The 20965-nt window shown below is 45.1% G+C and overlaps 1 protein-coding gene across 1 annotated transcript in view; it reads left to right on the forward strand.

Annotated features, from left to right (window-relative positions):
• Nucleotides 1-475: 475 nt before the first annotated feature.
• tmem8b (transmembrane protein 8B) overlaps nt 476-20965 on the forward strand; it is a 94743-nt gene continuing 74253 nt past the window's right edge. The window contains exon 1 of the mRNA XM_018759065.2: nt 476-652. Within this exon, the coding sequence (XP_018614581.2) occupies nt 568-652 (85 nt within the window). The 5' untranslated portion in view covers nt 476-567. The remainder of the gene's footprint in view (nt 653-20965) is intronic.

Genomic DNA, 20965 nt, shown 5'->3' on the forward strand with positions numbered 1-20965 from the left:
TTCGCACAGTGATGTCACTGATGTTACCAAAGATAAAGCTAAAGATATATTCAGTTAATTATGTTTAGCACAAAGCAGCACGTGCGCAGACGAACTGTAGTCTGTATAGTATAGACTATACTGTGTATAGTGTCTGACTTAAACACGCATCATTCCTGATGGCATTTTAGTGACTGAACTGTTTTTGTACGCAAACAGCCATGGGTTTCATTTGTATTTTCCGAACATTCTGATGCCAGTTTTTGTGTTTAATTCACTCTTTTAGTTATATGTCACAGCGCTTTATTTCGTCCGGTCAGAGCCTGTAAGCGCAGTTCCTGACTCAATTAAAGCGAGGCATCCACCTCTGCATCACTTCATGACGGACACCTCCCTCGCCCAATGAGGCGGTTCTAAACATAGAAACGGGCCAATCGCCGCGAGGAAAGGCGGAGCGATGTGGGAACGGCCGTCCGAATTACGTCATGCGCGAACAGCTGGTCTTTTGCAGTGACTGAAAATGTGGACCAGCGTAGAGGTATAAAATCGCGCTGGTGCGTTTTGAAGGTAAACGCGCGCTTTGTCACGATGCTGCGGGCGGACGCCGCGGGGTTGGAACGGAGGCGACTGCAGCTCTTGTTGCTCGCGTACACGTACGTCTGCTCCCTCGGAGGTAAGTCATTAACAGACGGGCTTCGGGCGCGATTCCAGTCAGTGTGGTGTTGCGGCGGTGGAGCTGTCCGTCCGCGCTGGTGCTGGAGCTCAACGGAGCCTCTGCTCCCTCTGTGACACGCAGGGACGCGGTTGGCACACCTGTGAGGTACCGAGCTGTGGAGCAGAGAACATTGTTGGGCTGTGCTCTCCTCCACTCTGCTCTCCCGTAGGCACCTCCGAGTGTTTTTCCTTATCGGTCACAGCACTTCTTATTCTTCTTCTTTCTTCTTCTTATTCTTCTTCTTGGGTGATGGTGTGTAGTCACGCGGAATCTGTGGATTGCTCTCCTACAAGCTTCCTCTCGCTGCCTTCTTAACATCTTGATCTTGCCCACACTTAAGTCGTCTTGTGGCCACCGGTTGGGATCCCGCTCGCGACCGCACTGATTTACCATGTTCGGAAACTATGTCAAAAGCTGAGCTCCATAGTGGACCAAGCGTATATATTAGCATTCATATATCATATCATATCATATCATATCATATCATATCATATCATATCATCTCAGTAGAGCTACAAGCGTCAGTGTCCACGAGCTTCGTGTCTCTGCTTCCACGCGCAAATTGTACCGTTTTAAAAATGACTTCTGCTTTAAACTTCTCTGTCGTTTTACTGTTGCTCGGGAAGCTCTTATACACGAAAGTGCTACGAAGAGAGAAAATTGGCTTTTAATGAAGGAATTAATACAGAAATGTGCAGTGTTTGAAGCCCGTCTGTACTGCGGATGAATGAGAATAGAGGCGCGCGAGGCACAACCGACAGCCACAGAAAAGTGAAACATGGAACCGGTACCGACACTAAAGAACAACGAAATAAGTAAAAAAGAAAAAAAAAAAAACAACATAACGGACAACCGCGTTCGTCCTCGGATGCATCGCTCGTGTCTTATCTTGAGCTTTTGTACAATTTGAAGAGAAAATGGAGAAGAAATTCGTGACAGGTTTCCGCCGGAGCCGCGCGGAGGCACGGGGTTGAGGGGCGCGCGACGAGCGCGTGATGGATGGCTCACAGTGCGGGCTCTACATCACAGGTGGCAGGCGGGCTCGCGAGCCGAGTGTGGGGTGTGCGGGGGTGGGGTAGTGTGCGGGGGTGGAGTAGGGTGGGGAGGGGGGGGCGGCGACGAGGAGCTATTTCTGTCGCGCGGTGACTCAAAGTGAAAGGCGGCGCGCGCTGCCGCGTTCAGCTTATTTACCGGCCTCTCGCGCGGGCTGCATTTTCTTTTTAATATGAATAGTAATTAATAGCAGCGAACTGGGATTCCGTTTTGCGGGTTTGCGGTCAAAAGTTGGAGAAGAATTCTCCAAAGACCCAATTATTGGAAGGAACGTCGGGGAGCAGATGGTCACAGGGAGTACAGTACAGTACTGTACAGTATCATATGTACTTGTTACACTGCTGGTTCGAGTCCCCGGAGCCTCAGAGTAAAGACGAGGTACAGGACAATAAATGCCACTGTTATCATGTGTTTGTGTATCAGGAATCAGAGCACATTCAAACAGTATGTGCTGTGATATATGCACATATGCACATTGTATGCACATAGTACTGCATGTGTAATCGTTCACATTTATTTAGCTGTGGTCTTTGTCCAAGGTACCCTACGCTTACAAAGCAGAGTATTTTTACGCTGTCAGTTTTTACTCTGTCGAGGGTTCTGTAACAGGAGTGGGGCTGAAATGCAGAATCTTCAGAGCAGAGTGGTACAATCCCAACCCTAACCCTAACCCTAACCCCACAAACACCAACGGCAGACAGAAGGACCTTGGAACACAGGGTTCACAAAGATGTAAAATAGTGAGGAAATCAGTAAAACAAGCCACACAATAACTGTCTTGTGCAATACGGCCTTAAATGGTAGCACCATTTTAACAACTGTCAGAGTGTGTGAGTGACAGAGAGAGTGTTTTCCGCTATGTATGGATGAGTGACCCAGTGTAAGTAGTGTTTCTAGCAGCGTAAGTCACCGCGGTGAGTAAGGTGCGTGGGCTCATAACGCTACATAGTGTTCATTGGAAGTTGATTTGGAGAAGTATCTGATAAATAAGTAAATGTAAATGTAAACTGTGAATTCACATATTCATTATGTTCCTTCTGCATATCATTTTCATACTTTCATACAATGTTCGTACTGAGCTTACCGCACAACACCGTTTGGTGCACAACGTAGAAAACAATAGAAAGATCTTGTTTTAGAATATGTTCCCTTCTAATATAATTACACAGCTAATCAACACTTTTTCTGGCACATGTAAACACGTGGTGATTAATGTGAATATGTAAAATTAGGCACAAATAAGTGGCACCTTAAGGTAAGCTCATTTTTGCAAATATAGCCTCATTTTGATCTCACAAATGATGTGAAATAAACTCATAAGACTTCTTTCTGATCATACATTTGAAGTCTTCATCAGTTTTCTTTTTCTGCTCTCCTCTTTTATCTCAATAAAATAAAGCTGTCATTGCTCTATATCCCTGTCGGTCTCTCTCACTCTCTCTCTCTCTCTTTCTCTCTGTTCATCTCACACAGACACACACACACACACACACACACAGACACACACACACACACACACACACACACACACACACCATTCTACTGTTACCTTGTAGTTTTTCACGCTGCACTCTCAGTTGTATACTCTTACCTTTAAGATCCCTTTTTTGCAAAGAGCCACGCAAAGGTCAGCGATAATCTCCTTGTAACAGGCCACTGTGACTCTTGCTGGCAAGCGCAGAATTATGGGAGCAAAACAGATAAACTGCAAGTGCCAAAGCGCAAAAAATGCTGGAAAATTCAAGTGAAAGGAGGCACAGAATGCAGCTCTTCACTTGCTGCTACCTGTATCCCATAGAGAATTTCAGACTATGTAGTGCTTTAAATATGTTTCTTTCCTTCTGAATGATAGACCTCATCCGTAAACTGTTCTCATGGTGGCAATGAAAATTTGATTTTATCTATGGGAATGAAAGTGGCTATTCTGGACGGTTTTTTTCGTGTGCTAAGCACACTTCTGCCGCTCAGTCGATAGAATGGGGCGCGTGCTGAGCTGCTCTATGTGGGGAGACTGCCCGAGAGCGGCACAAGAAGCACTGTGTCCTGCCAAGCGCCCCTGGGAGTGAGTCCCTGAGTCTCAGGTCTTGTCAGCACCATGCGTTTATAACCTAGGGTGGAATAAGGGTTCACCAGGGCAAGAATGTAACGAGACTTGACAGCCCCAGTCCCGGGCCATGACAGTGCAAGAACCATGTTATGCACACCCTGGGATGAGCGTCGGCCGCCTGGAGACATGAGCTTTTCGAGAGGTTCGCAACTTTGAACTGTTTCTCATTAGGATTAGTGTGGATCGTGAGAAATTAACACATTTTGCAGCATTTTTGACATTGACTGCCCTAATTGTTGAAGTGCAAGATCGAGCAGGCTCTTAGTAAGTTCACTTCACTTTTGTTGTTGTCATTAACCATTATTTAAATGACGCGTTTCTTCAAGGCAGCTATGTCATATATGTATATTAAGCTAAATTAAATTATTTAGCCATTCATATGCTTGGTGGATTTGGGTTTAAATACAGCTAAGGGTGTGTGCAATTGGTGTGTTCGCCAAATCTGTGCAGCCCGCAGATATGTATGAAAGAAGACCATGGTATAACACTTCCAATCTCCTCCTTTACCTAGAAATCCACGCATGTTGTTGCTATGAGTCGGGTTTGACTTGATGGCACTTGATTCCATCCCTGCACTGCGCTCAAGGGTGGTACAGCAGGAGCGGAGACTTCAACTTGTGTCTTTTCATTGCAGTGTAATTCTCCAGGCAGAACACAACCTGCTGCTTCGTGCTGTTAATTTTCATTACTTGTGTTGCTTTATTTGATGGATTCATTGTATGAGTATGCAATTAGGATGATAGCTGCTTCTAGACAACAGTGCTTGCAAAGTAAATAAATGTAAATTGAATGTAAACATTGTAAACAATGCCATATATTTTTTACATTCTGATAAACTTTTTAAATCGCAAATAATGAGGATATTTTGCATTAGCATGCACGATCTCCCGTGTGAACTATGTTTCTGTTGTGTGAGCTGCTCTGGCTGCAATGAAATCTACAAGAGAGCAGGGCGCCACTAAGATTTGCTGCTCCATTACTTTGTGCAGCCTTCATCCGTGTGTGGTTTCATGAATGTGTGTCACTTTGCTCTGATTAATATTGGTGCCATTTTATAATTTTACAGCGCGGTGCACTGTGCTCCGAATCTGTATTCATTGGAAATCAACGGCAGGCACCTCTATGGGTTTTGTTCTTTCTTTGAGGCATCTCTTTAGAAAACTACATGTACAGTCAAATGTTATTTTTCAGTGCACGCTGGACAGCTGATGCATCGAGGGTGATGCATCTGTGCATCTTATTTTTGAAAAAATGAAATGAAAGACGAGTGTCGGCTTTGGAGTTCTCTCCCCCGAATTATGAATTGCATATCATATTTCTTTTCCCAAAGAATCTGCATTTTGTTTCCAGTTTTGAACTTCAAAAGCTGAGATATGTACATTTCAGCTTTTTTCAGACTAGTTAGCACAAGGAACGCCGGTGAACTACAAGGAGGGATGAGCCTCTTCTGCTTCCTCTTGAAAACATTAAACTCTGAGCTGTTCTTGTGATTCTCGCACAGCTGAATAATAGAGCAACAGGAATGATCAGATCTCCATTGATGCAAATTCATCCTACATGAGCTTATATAGATGGGTTCTGAACCAAACAAATTATTTCAAAAATGCTGTTTACTAAAAGAGGGGTGCGGTGGTGCAGTGGGTTGGACCACTGTCCTGCTCTCCGGTGGGTCTGGGGTTTGAGTCCTGCTTGGGGTGCCTTGCGACGGACTGGTGTCCCGTCCTGGGTGTGTCCCCTCCTCCTCCGGGCTTACGCCCTCTGTTGCCGGGTAAGCTCCGGTTCCCCGTGTGTGTGTGTATTTACTAAAAGAGAGGACATTGGAAGAAAACAGATACTGAGTGTCGTTGCAATTTGTCAAATGCAAGACTGATTAGTTAAATGCCTCCGAGGGTATGAATCAACTTCAGCGAGGCAGAAACATCTCAAGTATGCTGGTACAAAGCAGAAAAATATGATATCTTGTATGTTAATTAACCCTTAGCTCACTGACATGTACCACGCTTTTGCACCCTCTACCAATCAATTGCCTCCAAAAGAAAAGAACAGGAGATTTACATGAAAGGAACATGAATTATGGAAGCTGTGTAAACTTGGTATTGTGCTATATACATTTTACAGTTATGCTGTATGAAACGCAAAGTAAACATTATAGCTCATGCAGTTGATGGGTAGGAGAAAATCAGAACAAAGACTGTTTGCTGTACTAAAAATAAATTCTGTGTAGTCCTGCTGATTGATGATCATGAATCAAATAACAGGCAAAAGAGAGCGTTAAAGAGGGCATGTGTAGACAGCAGCTTTAACCACTAATGGCTTCATTAAAAGGTTGTGTCATTCCTTTTGCTTTACTGTTGTTGTTGCTCATGTCTTTTGTGCTTATTTTAGCTTGGAAAACTGCTGTCATTTCCTTGTGATTTATTTATTACTGAAGTTGAGGCATGAAGCATATTTAAATATGAGATCAGTTCTTTGTGATGAATGCACATTGCAAGTGTTTCGTCTATCGTCTGTCGTTCACATTCGCATCATTGTTGAAGGAACAGAAGCTTAAATGTGAAGCTGTTAAAAAAATGAGATAGGTACAAATTTCCTGATTATACAGTGCAGACAGGCCACACTTAAAACGTTTGTTTTTATTGTTAACTTGTAACTACATGGCCAGTGCCACATGCTCCTTTGTATAATTAAGGTTCCGCATTCTTATTCGTTTCACTTAAAATAGCTGACGCAAAGCCTGAATGATCATGACCGAAAAAAGTGCTGTGGAAAAAATATACAGTATATTTCAGTCGTTCATTCTTGGTATTTCATTAGAGCGTTTGAATGCAGTCCTTGAGGTGGCATTATATCATCGGTCTAAACAGAAGGATTTACACTATTGTTGCAGGCAACACACACTTTACACAACTGTTTAAACTGCGGTTCTTTCTGCAGAAATATGTTAATTCCTCCCCACAAAGTGTAGAATCTGTACCTTAGCCTGTGCTTTCCTCTTAAAGGACATTGACGTTTTGCCAGAGGAGACAAATTTCATCTGATATGCCATTAGACACTGGAATGCTTGACCTCTGCCAATGTGCCGGAAAAAGTGGGCGTTAGCTGAAAGACGGAGGGTAGCAAAGAGAGAGAGAGAGAGATATGACGGATTTGAATGGTCATGTGGAAGCATATTTCTAAAGCTCCTTCATGGCTCTCCCGAATCTGTCTTCAGGGTATTAGCATCTCCAGCCAGAAGTGAATCCACATTATATGAACTCTCCATATGGTAGGAAAAGCAGTGCGTTTAATTGTCTGCATTTCCTTAAATGCATAGAGATGGAAGCGCATGACTCTGCTATAAAAGCCTTAATTGCTATGGTTATCCCTGCTTCGCCTCCACATTCAATTGCCTTTGAGACCAATTGAGTTCCATACTCCACTCTATACCATTCGAGACCCCACATTCTTTCTTTCTCCTCTCTGTCGATGATGTTTTGCCAGTTAACGCCAAGCGTACATCCACTGAAACAGCTGAAAGAGTTTTCGTTAATGTCTGTGAAGTGATTCCTATAGCCATAATGAAAGATGGCGATCATATAGAAATGGTTCGCTAGCATTTCTGCAATGCCTGATGTTTATGATCCCACTGGAAGAAATGCTGACAGTATGTGATGTGGTCCTCTCAGAAAGTTTTTTTCTGTTTTTCATATTCTGGGTTGATGTCACTTTGGAGAAAAACACCTGCTACCTGAATCAATGTCGATATAAATTTGAGGTCCTGCTCATAATCTTGTCAGCTACTGTGGTGGAGCACTTCTTACTGGTAACCATGGATCAGGGTTACCCAGACTTCCTTACACAGCTTACATTTTACACTTCACATATTTTTAAAGGTCTTTCTTCAACAGGTATGGTTTTATGCCTTTACTGTATGAAAAATTGACAATATTTGTATAGTTAAAAGCGTGGTAGCAGAGTTGCCAATCGTATAACCCTAGAATTACAGTTGGACATGTAAACACAAGGAATATATTTAGCTGCCATTGTTTACAGCAAATAAGCACTATGAAGTATGGTGGTTTACATTATAATAACAGCTTAGCAACAATAATAAAATGTATTTTGCTGCTCAGTTAAAGTTACAAAAATACTTTTAGATGATTTAGCTATAGTTTTCTGCATCTGTAACAAAACCTTTGGCAAAAAGGGAAAAATGAAGATGCCAAAGGGTCCAGACGACATCTGTTCAAACACTCAAAGGCAGTTGTTAGATGTCTCTCTTAGCTGATACAGTCGTTTGGCACTTAACCCATTACTGGTTTATTCTCTCCTGTTAACCTCAGAACATCTAAAACCAACAGTAAAGCATACTGTAAGACCCCCCCCAGCACAAAAGTACACAAACTAAATAGTGTAACCACACAAACAGCAGTGCCCATAAATAAGCCATTACTAAAATAATCCCCTATTAATCAGAAAAGATGTAACTTGTTCCCATTATGCAAATGCAGGGTTCAGCTATGTGTAGTTTAATTCAGGGCTGCAAAGTGCCACATAGTTGAGGGAATGGTAATATGACAGCAAAGAAAAAAAATAGCTTCTCCTGTGACTGATACTGATGTGCATTCGCATTTCTTGCAAAACAGCATTCAGTTCTTTTGTGCTCCAAAATATCCAAATGCATTATAAAATCACGAAAGAAAGGGGAAATGCATTAGTTTTTAACCAGCGATTCATTCTAACTCAGTGGTGAGTCTAACACTTGAATTGTGTCCTGTAAGTCCATATATTTGGTTAAATGCAGTTAAAGGTGCACTTAATTACATTTCTTATTACGACACAGTTATGAGCATTTTTTTCAAAGTCTCACACGTATTTTCCAGCTAAGTGGCCATTTTTCGATGATGCTAGGCCATCAATTTATTGAAGAAGCCATGAATTTAAATGCCGTTTTTAATATTCAAATTTTACAGTTAAATTCACACCTATTTACAGCATATTTTTATAGTGCTTCTAGAGGTATTAAGATGCTTTTGGGGTTTGAACTTGTCAACGTATGGCTTCATGCTCAGGTTCTTACCACACTTGCGAAAATCCTGCCCTTAAGTTTATGCTTTCGGGTTCTTTTTTGCATTGGTCTTCTGTCTAAGCGTGACACCTACTTCACCCCACTCGAGTGAGGAGCGAATGAGGAAGCCTGTCTGCATCGTACATGGGCTTTCAGGCAACGGCCCCGGCGCCGGCGCCGCTCAGGGTGGAGGAGGCCGTTGTGACGCTGCCTGACGGAAATCACTGCTGAGCAGCTGCTCCTATTAGAACTTGCATGGACAATATTTGTTCTTGGGAGGATGGAGAGAGGAGCGCTCTTTGAGGAGCTGGCAGCTGCGTCGCCTGCGGTCATGCGGCAGCGCGCTTACACAGGAGCTTCCCGGAAGAGCCGAGGCGAGCAGAGGGCGAACAAAGAAGCAGGCGGCTGACGGGAAGCGGGCGGGGGAGCTTCATCTCACAACGTCATATGAAGTCACTTTGGCTATTTCTAATTTTCATCAGTGTGTGGACAAAGAGTGCATGCGAAGTATGGAGCACAGCAAGGGGTTCCCCGTGGCTCTGTCGGCCTGGGTTGCGCATCGGCGAGCGCAGCGCTGGGAACCATCCCTCATCTCCACTGTGGCTCATTATGGTTTTGTTAGGTGTCACACCACGGGGAAGTGCTGACACTGCTCTCTTCTCCACTGACACTGTAATGGATGGGACACAGATGTGGGTCTCTTTCTCCTGCTTGGTCCTCCAGGAGACGAAGCACACACACAGAACCGCTTGTCCCATACGGGGTCGCGGGGAACCGGAGCCTACCTGGCAACACAGGGCGTAAGGCCGAAGGGGGAGGGGACACACCCAGGACGGGACGCCAGTCCGTCGCAAGGCACCCTAAGCGGGACTTGAACCCCAGACCCACCGGAGAGCAGGACTGTGGCCCAACCCATTGCGCCAGGAGACGAAGCAGTGACCAGAAAGTAGTACCGTAGTTTCGAGTCTCCGCGGGTTCCTTGACGTCGTACGCCGCGCAGTCTATCCTTACCCTGTTGTACCCGAATAAGCATTCAGCCGGTAGTAGGAAGCTGTGTGGATAGAAGGGTTGGCTTAGCAATTAAATAGTCAAGGATACTGGGACAAAATCGAAAGTGCTTCAGCAGGAAGTTCTCTTAAGTGTAAAGTGTGTTTAAAAGTCTGTTGCTGAAGCGTATTGCTAGAAGAGCACATTGTTTTAATTATTAGCTTAGCTGCTCAGGTTAGAAGAAACGTGACAAACGTTCAAGTCGGTTTCTTTTCCCGTGGCTTGTTTGCTGACGCGCCGCTAATTCGGCGTGACGGGATTCACTGTATGTCACACTTTATACGTTTCCCTCGCCCCCCCCTCTTTCCTCCAGAAATGTTTCCCCCACGCTCACATGCCTACAAAGTGTCACTTTGTGCAGTTGTGTGTTATTTTCACCAGATGATCCCATAAATGATTCATTTGCCCCCATGAGCTCTGCGAAGAGCTGCAGCGCGAAAGAAGCTCCCGTAGGAAGCGGCACCTGCGCTGCGTTATCGAGAGAGAGTTAAGATCCTTTCGAAGAGTCTTTCCCGCCAACTTCGACACAACGGTCGTGAATATAACATTGCTTTTTGCACTGCATCGCTGTTGTTTACGTACCTCTGCACTTTTTAAATGAATTATTTTGAAAAGTATCCTGGTATTCAGTGTAAACCTTCTTGCCGTGATCTGAACGGAAGAAGTTCCCTGCGCGCGTTCAAAGCGTTCGGCGTAATCGGGGCGAAGAGGAACGGAAGACGAGCGAAGAGCTCAGCGTTTGGATCCTCGCTATGGAAGTGTGCGAATAAACTCCTTCGGACATGTACGCAGACGCTCCCGTGCACAACGTTGCGTTTTTGATTGCTTTCACAAACCGAGTTCGCACAAATTCCCGCTTTTTTCAAGGTCCCTGAAGATTTCGTCCAACGACGTAATTTTGACACGCCTCACAGCGGGCGCTTGTAGCTCCCGCCGGAGGAATAGATGAGCACAAAACGGATGAGGCACTCCAACGTTTTCTTTGTTTGAGGACCTGCTCACATTGCTCACAATGCACTACAGTCACAGTGTACCCTCTGTGATTCACACTTAATACCATATTTCAATTTTCACTCTTGTGAGTACTGCTATTAAACTGTCATTTTCTGCTTCCCGGCCTCTGCTTCTCGTACTGTCTGCTGACGAACACTGTGCTGTAGCAGCAGAATACCCCAAATTCACGTTCTTTCAAGTGAAGTATGTAAAAAGACTTCAGCGCTTTATTTCGGCAAGTGCCATCCTTCCGGTAAATGCCTCTTTCAATGTCAGTGCTGCGATGAGGGAAACGGCATCACAGACAATTGCCAAAAATCTCTCTTACGTATTCAAAATCGCATTGTGACTTTCCCTTGCTTTCACTAAAAGCAAAACAATATGCGTATTAAATCACTTCTAGGGAGATTGTGCTCTCATCTCCGAGAGAAGTTTATTCTTATCGAAGAGTGAAAAATAAAGCTACGAAACAGTGCGGGCACTTTCTACGCACTCACATTTGTGCGTGTATTCATTTAGCGGAGGATTTTCTCTAAAGTGGCGTACATCTCATAGAAAATACTATGTGTGTTTACATGTATTTGTATTTACAAATGCAAATTCGAACTGTAGAAGCAAAACAACACCAATGATGAGAAAGCACACACACATCATCTGAAACTGCCTCTCCCATGTGGGGTTATGGGGAGCTGGAGCCTAACCCAGCAGCACAGGGCATAAGGCTGGAGAGGAGGGGACAGACCCAGGACAGGATGCCAGTCTGTCGCAAGACACCTTGAGCAGGACTCGAACCCCAGACCCACTGGAGAGCAGGACCCAGTCAAACCCACTGCACCACTACACCGCTAGTGAGAAAACATTTCTTTCTAAAATCGTCTTCTTAGCTCCAGCACCGCAGGGGTGGAAACAACTCTTGACCATCCATCCTTCAAGCTCTGCAGCCCCCTGTGGTCTTTTTTGATTTCTGGACAAATCTCCTCTTTAAACAGCTCTGCTTCTCTCATGTTTGTTATATGCTGTACTTTTTATATTGCTGAAAATAGACAGCGACGGTTTCAGGCTTTGGATTGAGCGGGTTCTAACAGAACCTGGCAGCGGCAGTAGGATCATTGCATCCTGCTGTAAATATTAACGCGGGTTCCGAACTAGTGTGACGACATACACGTACGAATCGCAGCGTACATGTTGAATTGCTTCTGAAAAAATGGAGGCCTTGACTTCAAGCAGCGTTTACAACATACACTGTACCCTTGCAAGGCCTTTTAGGTTTGACAAAACTAGTAATTAGGAGCATCACAATTGTTGCTGTTGAAATGGCTCGTGTCTCAAGCTGCAACTTGCGCTGTAAGTTGAAAAGCAGCTCGAGTCGTCCCCAGGTTGTAAGGCTCCATGAGTGCGCTGTGAGACCCTGATATTTACCCATCCATTGTAGAGCAGTGAAAGGACATGTGGACGCTGTCACAAAGCCTGGACGAGGCTCCAGGGGAGGAGTAATACTTTCCGAAGCTATATTGAGAGGAAGCGGGAGATAACTAAAAGCAGCGTCCCTCTCTGTACGCTAATTGTGTTTCGGAAACGTCATTAATGCTTAATGAGCAGCTCCACGGTCTAATAAAACCCTCAGCTGTCCCTGGTGGGGATGCTTTTAATTAGATTACTTTTTCAAAAATGGTTTGCTCTTGTCCTTCATTATCCCTCTTTGGATCTGGCAGCGCTCTGTGTCCTACTGTCCTTCCCTTTAAGGAATACTGTTTCCTCGCCTCAGGTGTGCAAATATAAACAAGGAGCGTGTTCGCGTTCACGGCGATACCATCTGCAAATACGCTCAGGCGGGACTTATCGGGTCTCCAAATTGCATGAGTCGGCACCTTCTGGGTGACCCTTTTAGAGCTGTGCAGCCCAATGATGAATAGTGAGTCGCAGACTCAAAGCACATTGTCAAATAAGGTGTCCCAGATTGCCGCTGTCCTCTGTGTCTCCTCTGGGCTGCCGCAAGCTTAGAGAAACAATTAAAAGACCCCGGAGTTTGAGCATTAGCGCAGACTTAATTTTTTATGGGAGCATCAATGAAAGGAGACTTCTTCACATACAGCTCAGGTATTAAACTTGGCACACCGTAAATGTTATTTACAGGGCACCTGGTTAAGATCCATCATAAAAAGGCAAATTAAATTTGCCGTTACTTTTTCGTCAGCACGGGGAACAAATCTTTGGAACAGCTTGAATCTAGGGAGGTGATGTAGTGGTGATTCCCAGTGCATTAGTATCTAGTTAAATTTGAAATACAGTGCAATGCTGAGACTTGCATTTGACTCCTAAAAATAGCTCCAACATCATCTGAAGAAGCTCATTATGGCAAAACAATCCTCCCTGTCACTTGGAGTAGTGTATGGGGAATTTTCCTGCAGAAACAGAAGATGGCACAGCTGATATTATGTCTTGGCTGCCTCTCTGGGGCTGATTGCATGTGGAGAACTTGGTCAGAAAAAGGGCAGATGGGGCCGTCGTGTTCAAGACAAGAATATCCAGCTGTCGGTACGGTCGGCAGAAGATCCCCGCCGGTGGTGCTACGGCTAATGCGGCGACGAAACCGCGATCCGTGTTGTAATATTGCACAATAAAGCGTTAAATTGGCGGAATGCATTTCTCTGAAAAACATACCTTGTTTGGAAATGCAGCTATATAATGAAGACATTTACAAAGTAAGCCTAAAAATACACACAAACACGTGAATGCTTTTGTTAGTTAATGGTTCTTCCTTTGCCGAAAATGAATTACACAGCTACAATAACCACCTAGACAATGATTTAGTAATTTACATTTATTCATTTGGCTGACGCTTTTATCCAAAGCGACTTACAACATTAAGGTTACAGTTATTACAATGATTTATCCATTTATACAGCTGGGTAATTTTACTGGAGCGATTGAGGGCAAGTACCTTGCTCAAGGGTATTATAACCGGTAGGAGAGAAATCAAACCTGCAACTTTTGGATCCAAAGGCAGTAGTTCTAACCCCTACACTACCAGCTAATTTAGAGAGTCTGCTGTTCTTTGCTCTCAGTTCAGGGCAAATACCACGATCGAGGGTTCTGCAACAGAAGCGCAATTCAAAGTCGAAGCCTTATTGCAAAACGAGGGACCTGGGCACCACGCCACCTGCTGCACCATCGTGATATTTATCTTGATCAGCGTAATAAGAATCTTGACACTTCGATAAGAGTTCATGGTGGTAGTTTCCTCAGTGCGAGATGGAAAAGCACGGTAGAAATATTTTTAGTTCCATATTCATTGCTGTTCTTATAACAAGCTGTAGCTCTTCACACCAGATTAGGAGCTGCGGTGCAGAGCTTCCCGTCAAAATTCAGGTTCACAAGCACGAGGAGTCAATCCTGCGATGTAAAACTAACCTTGTCCGTGTGGCCTGTAGTGAGCTCTCTGGAACTCTCCGGGCCTTATTGGTAATATGCCATGTGATGGCCATTCAAGTGTAAAATGTCCATCGTCTGACACCTTTGTCTATTTTCATTGCCCTCTCTAGTGTGACATGTCATGCCTTAATGGAATCGCACTGAACAAAAAAGGGTGTCTGCACGGTATAACACGAAAAGACAGCCACCTGACGGCTTTGTAAAAGTTCTTTCTCACTCTTTTTGTTGGGCCGTATCCTGCAGGTAGTCAAGTTTTCTTAGAGATGCAGTTGAGGCTATCAGTTTACCACTGTGTACCTGGAGGCACCATCCTGCTGAGCAGTAAAAATGTATTATTCTGTCAACGTTTGTCACATGTCACATGTGAAATATTTGTTCAAAGGAATCGACCTTTGTTAACCAGTGTCTGTTGAGAAATGCTGTTTGTTCCTTTCTGTAGAGATCGCTGTTTAAAATCCCTCGGTTTGTATCGGGACTGGTAAGCGATCGGTCCACAATGTACCTTTAATATTTAAATGAGTCCTTTCTTTGTCTCGCATGTGGAATTATCTGTCACATGAATCTGAAGAAGACATTCGGTTTCTTTTTCAAAGACAGTATTATTCCTTTCAGTATATTTCCGAGAGCCAAATTAATAAGTATTTCTTTAGCTAGAAAGTATAATGAGTCTTTGTGAGAGAATCGCTGCAACAGGGATGTATCCATTATGAACTGGAATACGCTGCGCCGTCCCTGAAAGAAGCCCATTGAATTGCTCAAGCAGACAAGGCACTGAAAGAAAAGAGCCTTCGAACGTTTCAGAGAAGAGTTTGCTGCAAAGAGATACCCTTAGTTAAGTGATACAAGTTAGAGCAACAAACAACTTTGCTGGAAAGCAGCTTCCTTCTTGACAATTCAGTAATCATATTTCATTTATTAAAAAGGATTTCGTCCCTTTGTCCCACAGCTTAGTGACGATTCAGCTGATTCCTGTGGCTGCGCCTTGTAGCGTGATCCCCACGCCATTCCGGGAGGCACGGTGAACACAAACGCACACCTCCTCCGAGGTCCATGTTCAGAGCCACCTCCTTCTTCTCGTTTTGCAGATGGCAGCCTTCGTCGGGCCACAAAACACATTGAGAAGAGCGTGCCGTTCAACCGATTCCATCCACAGCCCTCTAATTGCCTGTCGGCAACACGGGGAGCGACCCCGGGCAGGGAGACCAGCACCAGTTTGTGTCCATTGGGCATCCTGGCCACGAAACCTTGTGTGTACTGCAGGTTAAAATCCCAGTGCTCAAAATTACTGCTGTACGTTGGAAAATAGCGGCAAATAAATTCAAAGCAAATAACTGTAATATAAATATGTATGCATTTCAAAACAGAACAACAGGGCATTTAGTCAACTGAAATTTCTGTACATGGCCACTTCAGACTGCACCCAGCATGGGCACTCACACCACATTTTGTTAATTTTGATCAATTGTACCACTGACAGCATGTGGCACAACGGTGCATAATTCATGTGTTGCAAGGGTTAGGGTTGGGGGAGCCATTGATTTATTGTCCGTACACGGCTAGACGCGCACGCCGCCGGCGCTTTCCGGGGCTCCGGCTGCCGAGCGGCCGCCCTCCGAGCCCCCGTCAGAAGGCGGCAGGTGGGAAGGGCGCGTGGCGAAGAGGGGGCAGGGGGCGGGGGATGGGGGATGCGGCCGAGTCGAGAGGAGCGGCAGAGCGGAGAAGTGCTTTGTTAAGACAAGGTCAGTGCCTGTCAAGGAGGCCTTAGAGCTCGCTGCGCTCTCTGGAAGCACTGAATGCACACGGAAGCGGGAAGTGGGTGCGGGGGGGTAGGGTATAGGTGGGGACTGTGTGCGGGAGGATGAGCTCAGGACTCGCGCCATCACCGGGCCTCCAGACCCGCCACGGTCCGGGGAAGGTGCGCCGCGGGCCCCGTGAGACCCGCTGCAGCGGCGCTCACTTTAAATTGCCCTCCTGCCTTTCCTGTCTCCTTCCCGACGGTTCCCCTCCGTCTGATGGCGGCACAACCTGCGACCTACTTCTCCGCTTCCGTTCGCTTTCATTTTCGGCTTGCGTTCAACTTGGACCGCATAAAAGTGCTCGGCTCTCCTTTCTCGCATTGAGTTTCGAGAATCGCGAACAGCGCGTGTCGTCGCTAAGAAGACGTCCTGTGGCAGGTTAGCAGGAGCTTTTCGACCCACACAGCGGTTTTCTGGGTTTTCCTCATTGTTTTTTCTTAAGGAACGTCGCTCAAGATTAATGAAGCTCGTTCAATGTGAGGCACCGGTTACATACATGCATACACTCACTCTCACACACACACACACACACACACACACACACACTCACGGGATTGCGCTGCTCCCGTCTCTGTCTTGCAGCTGTTTCTAAGCGGCTTATAAATCTTGTCACTTTGAGATTCAATTTGAAAGGAAGCGCAATTTCTACCTCTTTCAATAATTCAAGATATTAGCAGTTAGGCTCAAAGTCAAGGTATTGAGAAAATAATAGCTGATGGATGTTTTCGATGGACAAACGCTTTTGAATAAATCTGCTCAGTTTCCTGCCTGTAACTAGTAATATTGGTACATTATTTTAAGATCCTTGCAGCACTGTCATATTAGCAGGGCACCGGACTGCATATGTTGAATGAAATGATTACAGACAGTTTTTTGTCACTGCTCTCCCTCTTTCTCTAGCAGACATCATATTTGAAAATGCCCTAGCTGCTATGGTTTTATTTGTGGAGCGCACTGATTCTCCTGGGCTGATGTCTGAGAGTCCAAATGTAGACTGTAAGGCTGTCGGGAAGAAGCGGTTGTTACAACCATTCCTACACACATTCCACACACACGTATCTGACAAAATGTGCGCTTTTGAAACGTTACGGTTTAATGCCATGCGATTTCTGTAGTCGGGAAGCACGTTTTCATTAAGAATGAAATCTCAGACATTGCTCCAGATGATATGATTTTATTCCATCTGCTGTAGACTGTGAGAAAAGGCTAGTGATGGGACTGCAGCTTTCCCCTGGCCCTCTTCACACCCCGCTGGCTCTGCTGTACCGTGAAGCAGCACTGGCTAGGATCTCTCTCTGATGTTTGTGCTGATCATGGGGTAAGCGGGCAGAAGGCAGTGGCTCTCAAATCACAGACCTTCTGTTGGATACTGGAATATACACAAGATGTTCATCTTTCATATGCATTAAAGCCTTAAGATGATTGAAGGCCAATAGATAGTCAATAGACTTATGATGATCAGTGTGACACTATGAAGGCATTAATCAACAAATCTCACTCAGTTCATTAGGTCCAAGATAGGCCCTGTTTCACCCCTGAAACTGTTCCACACTTCTGGGACTGAAGAAAATGCCAGGCTTGTGATGCTATTAAAAAACATGTAGTGATCTTGTCTAGCGCACAAATCCCGAGAGGTGATTCACACCTGAATCACCGCCACGCCGCAAACGCATTCTATTTAAGCAAAAAAGAGGAAAAATGTATATTTCTAAAAACCTCCAGATCATTTTGCCCTTCTTATTATTTTCTAAAAAAAAAAATATTAAAGATATTTAAGGTGCTATTTTTCAGAACTTTTTTCAGGCAGCTTGATCAGAACAATGAGATCAGCTCAGCAGAAAGCAGCTGCTGTTTGTTGCTGTTTATGACCCCCTGGGAATGGTACATGAGTTCAATTTTATTTATGGTAATGCAATTCTGTACAAACTCTTCAAATTTCTTGCATAACAGGAGGCTCAATAAGACATGTATCATACGGCTATTTTTGTCAGCACCCCTTCTTTCGGAATCTTTACTTTTAATAAACCTACCGAAGCAACTGTCTGGAGAGTATTAATTGACAAGGCTTTATGCGCTATTCAGGCTGACTTTTTTCTCCAACTGTACAAAAGGAAACAACCGGGTTTTGCTTTTCAAAATGACCCCATAGCTGAGTTTCCTGGGCTTCGGTGAAATGACTCTGAAATCCTGTTGTGTTATTTCACCCCAGATTAATTACAGGTGTGCACACTTGCGTCCACCGCTCAATGGAAAGCTCTTAAATATGGATGGCAATATAAATCAATAGCAGGAAATGAGAACGGTCCAGGTGTGCCGGCTGCGAGATTGTATCAGCGAGTCGCACGTGAGCGTGTATGGGAAAATTCAGATCGCAAATTACGAGAGGGAGAGCATACGACTGCGACGCTTAAATTTTGAACTCGAGCCACCATGTTTGATGAAAACACAACGTTTCAGAATTATCCCCAGAGGTGAATCTGTACGTAAACACTGAAATGTAGGGCAGACATCTCGGCGCTTGTATTAGAGTAGCTTTGTGTTCCGTGGAGAGCCCTCATTTTAAAGTCAGTTCCATCCATCCATTGACTCTGCTTTTTGCCTGAATGAACGTGTGCGCGCCAAACGGATCGCAGCAGCATCTAACAAGGAGCATAATTAAGCGGCGCTCGAATCTCCACACAGAGCTCGGGGGGATGCAGCGGGGAGGCAGAGCCGAGGCTGTGGAGCTCCAACAAAGTGGAAAGATGCACACCGGTTTGCTGTAAACAGAGTGCGGTGGGGGACCGGCAGAGGGCTCATTGGGGCACCGTGTCTTCGTGGCCCGGTAGATGGATCAAGCGCGTCGCTTGCTACCGTTCCAGCCGTTCGGAGGTTCTCCATACCCGCGCTCAGAACCGTGCGCATTCCATCAGGCTCCGTTGCCACAGTTACCCCTTTAATTTACAGTATGTTCTATTAAACTTTTACCAAGCCGCAGTGCTCTGATGGACTGTGCTTTCTGCCAAAGGAGCAGAAGAGTCCCATGTGCGGGAGGGATAATGAGTGAATGGACAAGTGGAGGTAGATGACCTCCTCCTTGTGGTGGGCGCAGACATTATTAAACTGCCTGTCTTGGTTGAAAGGATACTACCACAGTATTTCATTATGGTTATGAGATCAGGTGTTTTACTGCCTGTCTTTATCAAGTCAGGGTGCATAAATCAGCTCTAATCAGAGAGGCTTGGATGATGAATCCCTCCTTAGAGATTGAAGTACCTCAGAGCCTGATCTCAGGTGCAGCTCCGGGATGTGATGCTAGTTATGTCCAGCACGTCATTGAAAAGTGATAAAATGTGGTGGATGTCAGTTTAAAATACGGAGAAACACATTAATCAAAGCAGACATCTGCGTAATTTTAGCACACAGTTCCCTGTCAACATGTGTGCGCTAAACTGCGAAACGAACGTATCAGATAAGGACATGTAAAAATGTGCATTTGTATGAATGAAAATGTAACAACTCAACAGCAAGCATTTCCTCATGATAACACAATTATTAATGAAGCTACTATGCTTCTACACACGAGGAATCGAAACAGTTGAGAGGAGTCTAAACAGAAACATACAATGGAGATTGTAAAAATGTCATTGCCCTCAGAGCTGCTGAAGCCCTTTTGACATTCAACAAGGATCTCAGTATGATTCTCTTAAGCAGCCACTTCACTCCTGATCCTCTAATTGCTCTATAATCTTACGTCACGTCATCTGCCGTGAAAACCGTTGTGCTCTGTATGAAACTTCAGTCAGAATGTACAGTATAAGCAGCTACTCGTGTAGTGTGTGCAGGCAAAAGCGTGGTAAACTCACTGTCCTTCGAGAATCGTGTGTCTGCATCTCTAACTCTTTGCATGCTGTGAAATACAATCTTGTTTCCTCTGAGTTGTATGTTGCTTTGGAGAAGGGAATCGACCGAATGAGTAAACGTAACAGTGAATGTAACCTTGTCAAAGTTAGAATGCTGTTCTGTGTTCATTCACATCACACACACACACACATTTATTCATTTAGCAGACCCTTTTCTCCAAATCATCTCCAAGAACGATATAAAACGCGCGCATGTGATTGTTGAGCGGTCGATACAGTGTACCTTTGCTGTTCTGTTTTTCCTCCCCTCTGTATCACAGACCAGCAGAAAAGTTTAAAGGAATTACAATTTTCCCTCACCAGAGAATTGCCCGCTTGGGAGAAGGGCCATGTCTTGTCAGAACGAGGTCCATATGTAGCAAGCACCTTTCCCAATGTGAGTTCCAACATTACCTGGTGAGCTTTGCAAGCTGTGCTTGAGTGGCGCCTCACATGACTGTCAGTTGGGTGCATACATTTTCTGGGCAGCCTTTCGCCTCTTCATGACAGCACCCAAAGAGCAGCAGCGTACTGGAGCAGGAACCGCCACCTTGCAAGTGCCGCCTCTCCCGGCTGTCGCTGCACCCTATGAATATTGATAAGGTGGTCAGCGCTCCTTGGTGCCATGTGATGGGTTCACCGCTCCTCCCCAAGGTTAACAAGAGACTTGAGTGCTCTGAGACGAGATGTGGATTTGGGAGATCGGCGGCAGCGAGGGAAACTGTCAGCGACTCTGGTCGTACCTGCAACGAAACGAGTCTATGAGCTCAAGCCTTGAGTCACGGCTATGAGGGCGGCGTCACACAACGGATGGAGGTTGTCACTCCCGCCTTACTTCTCGCACTGCTCTAGATTCTGAAGCTCTGCTCCTGTGCGTGTTCTGGTACAGCTTACACCTGTACGGTAGGTTCTCGG

Source organism: Scleropages formosus, chromosome 17 (genome assembly GCF_900964775.1).
Source record: "Scleropages formosus chromosome 17, fSclFor1.1, whole genome shotgun sequence".
NCBI classification, from domain to species: Eukaryota; Metazoa; Chordata; class Actinopteri; order Osteoglossiformes; family Osteoglossidae; genus Scleropages; species Scleropages formosus.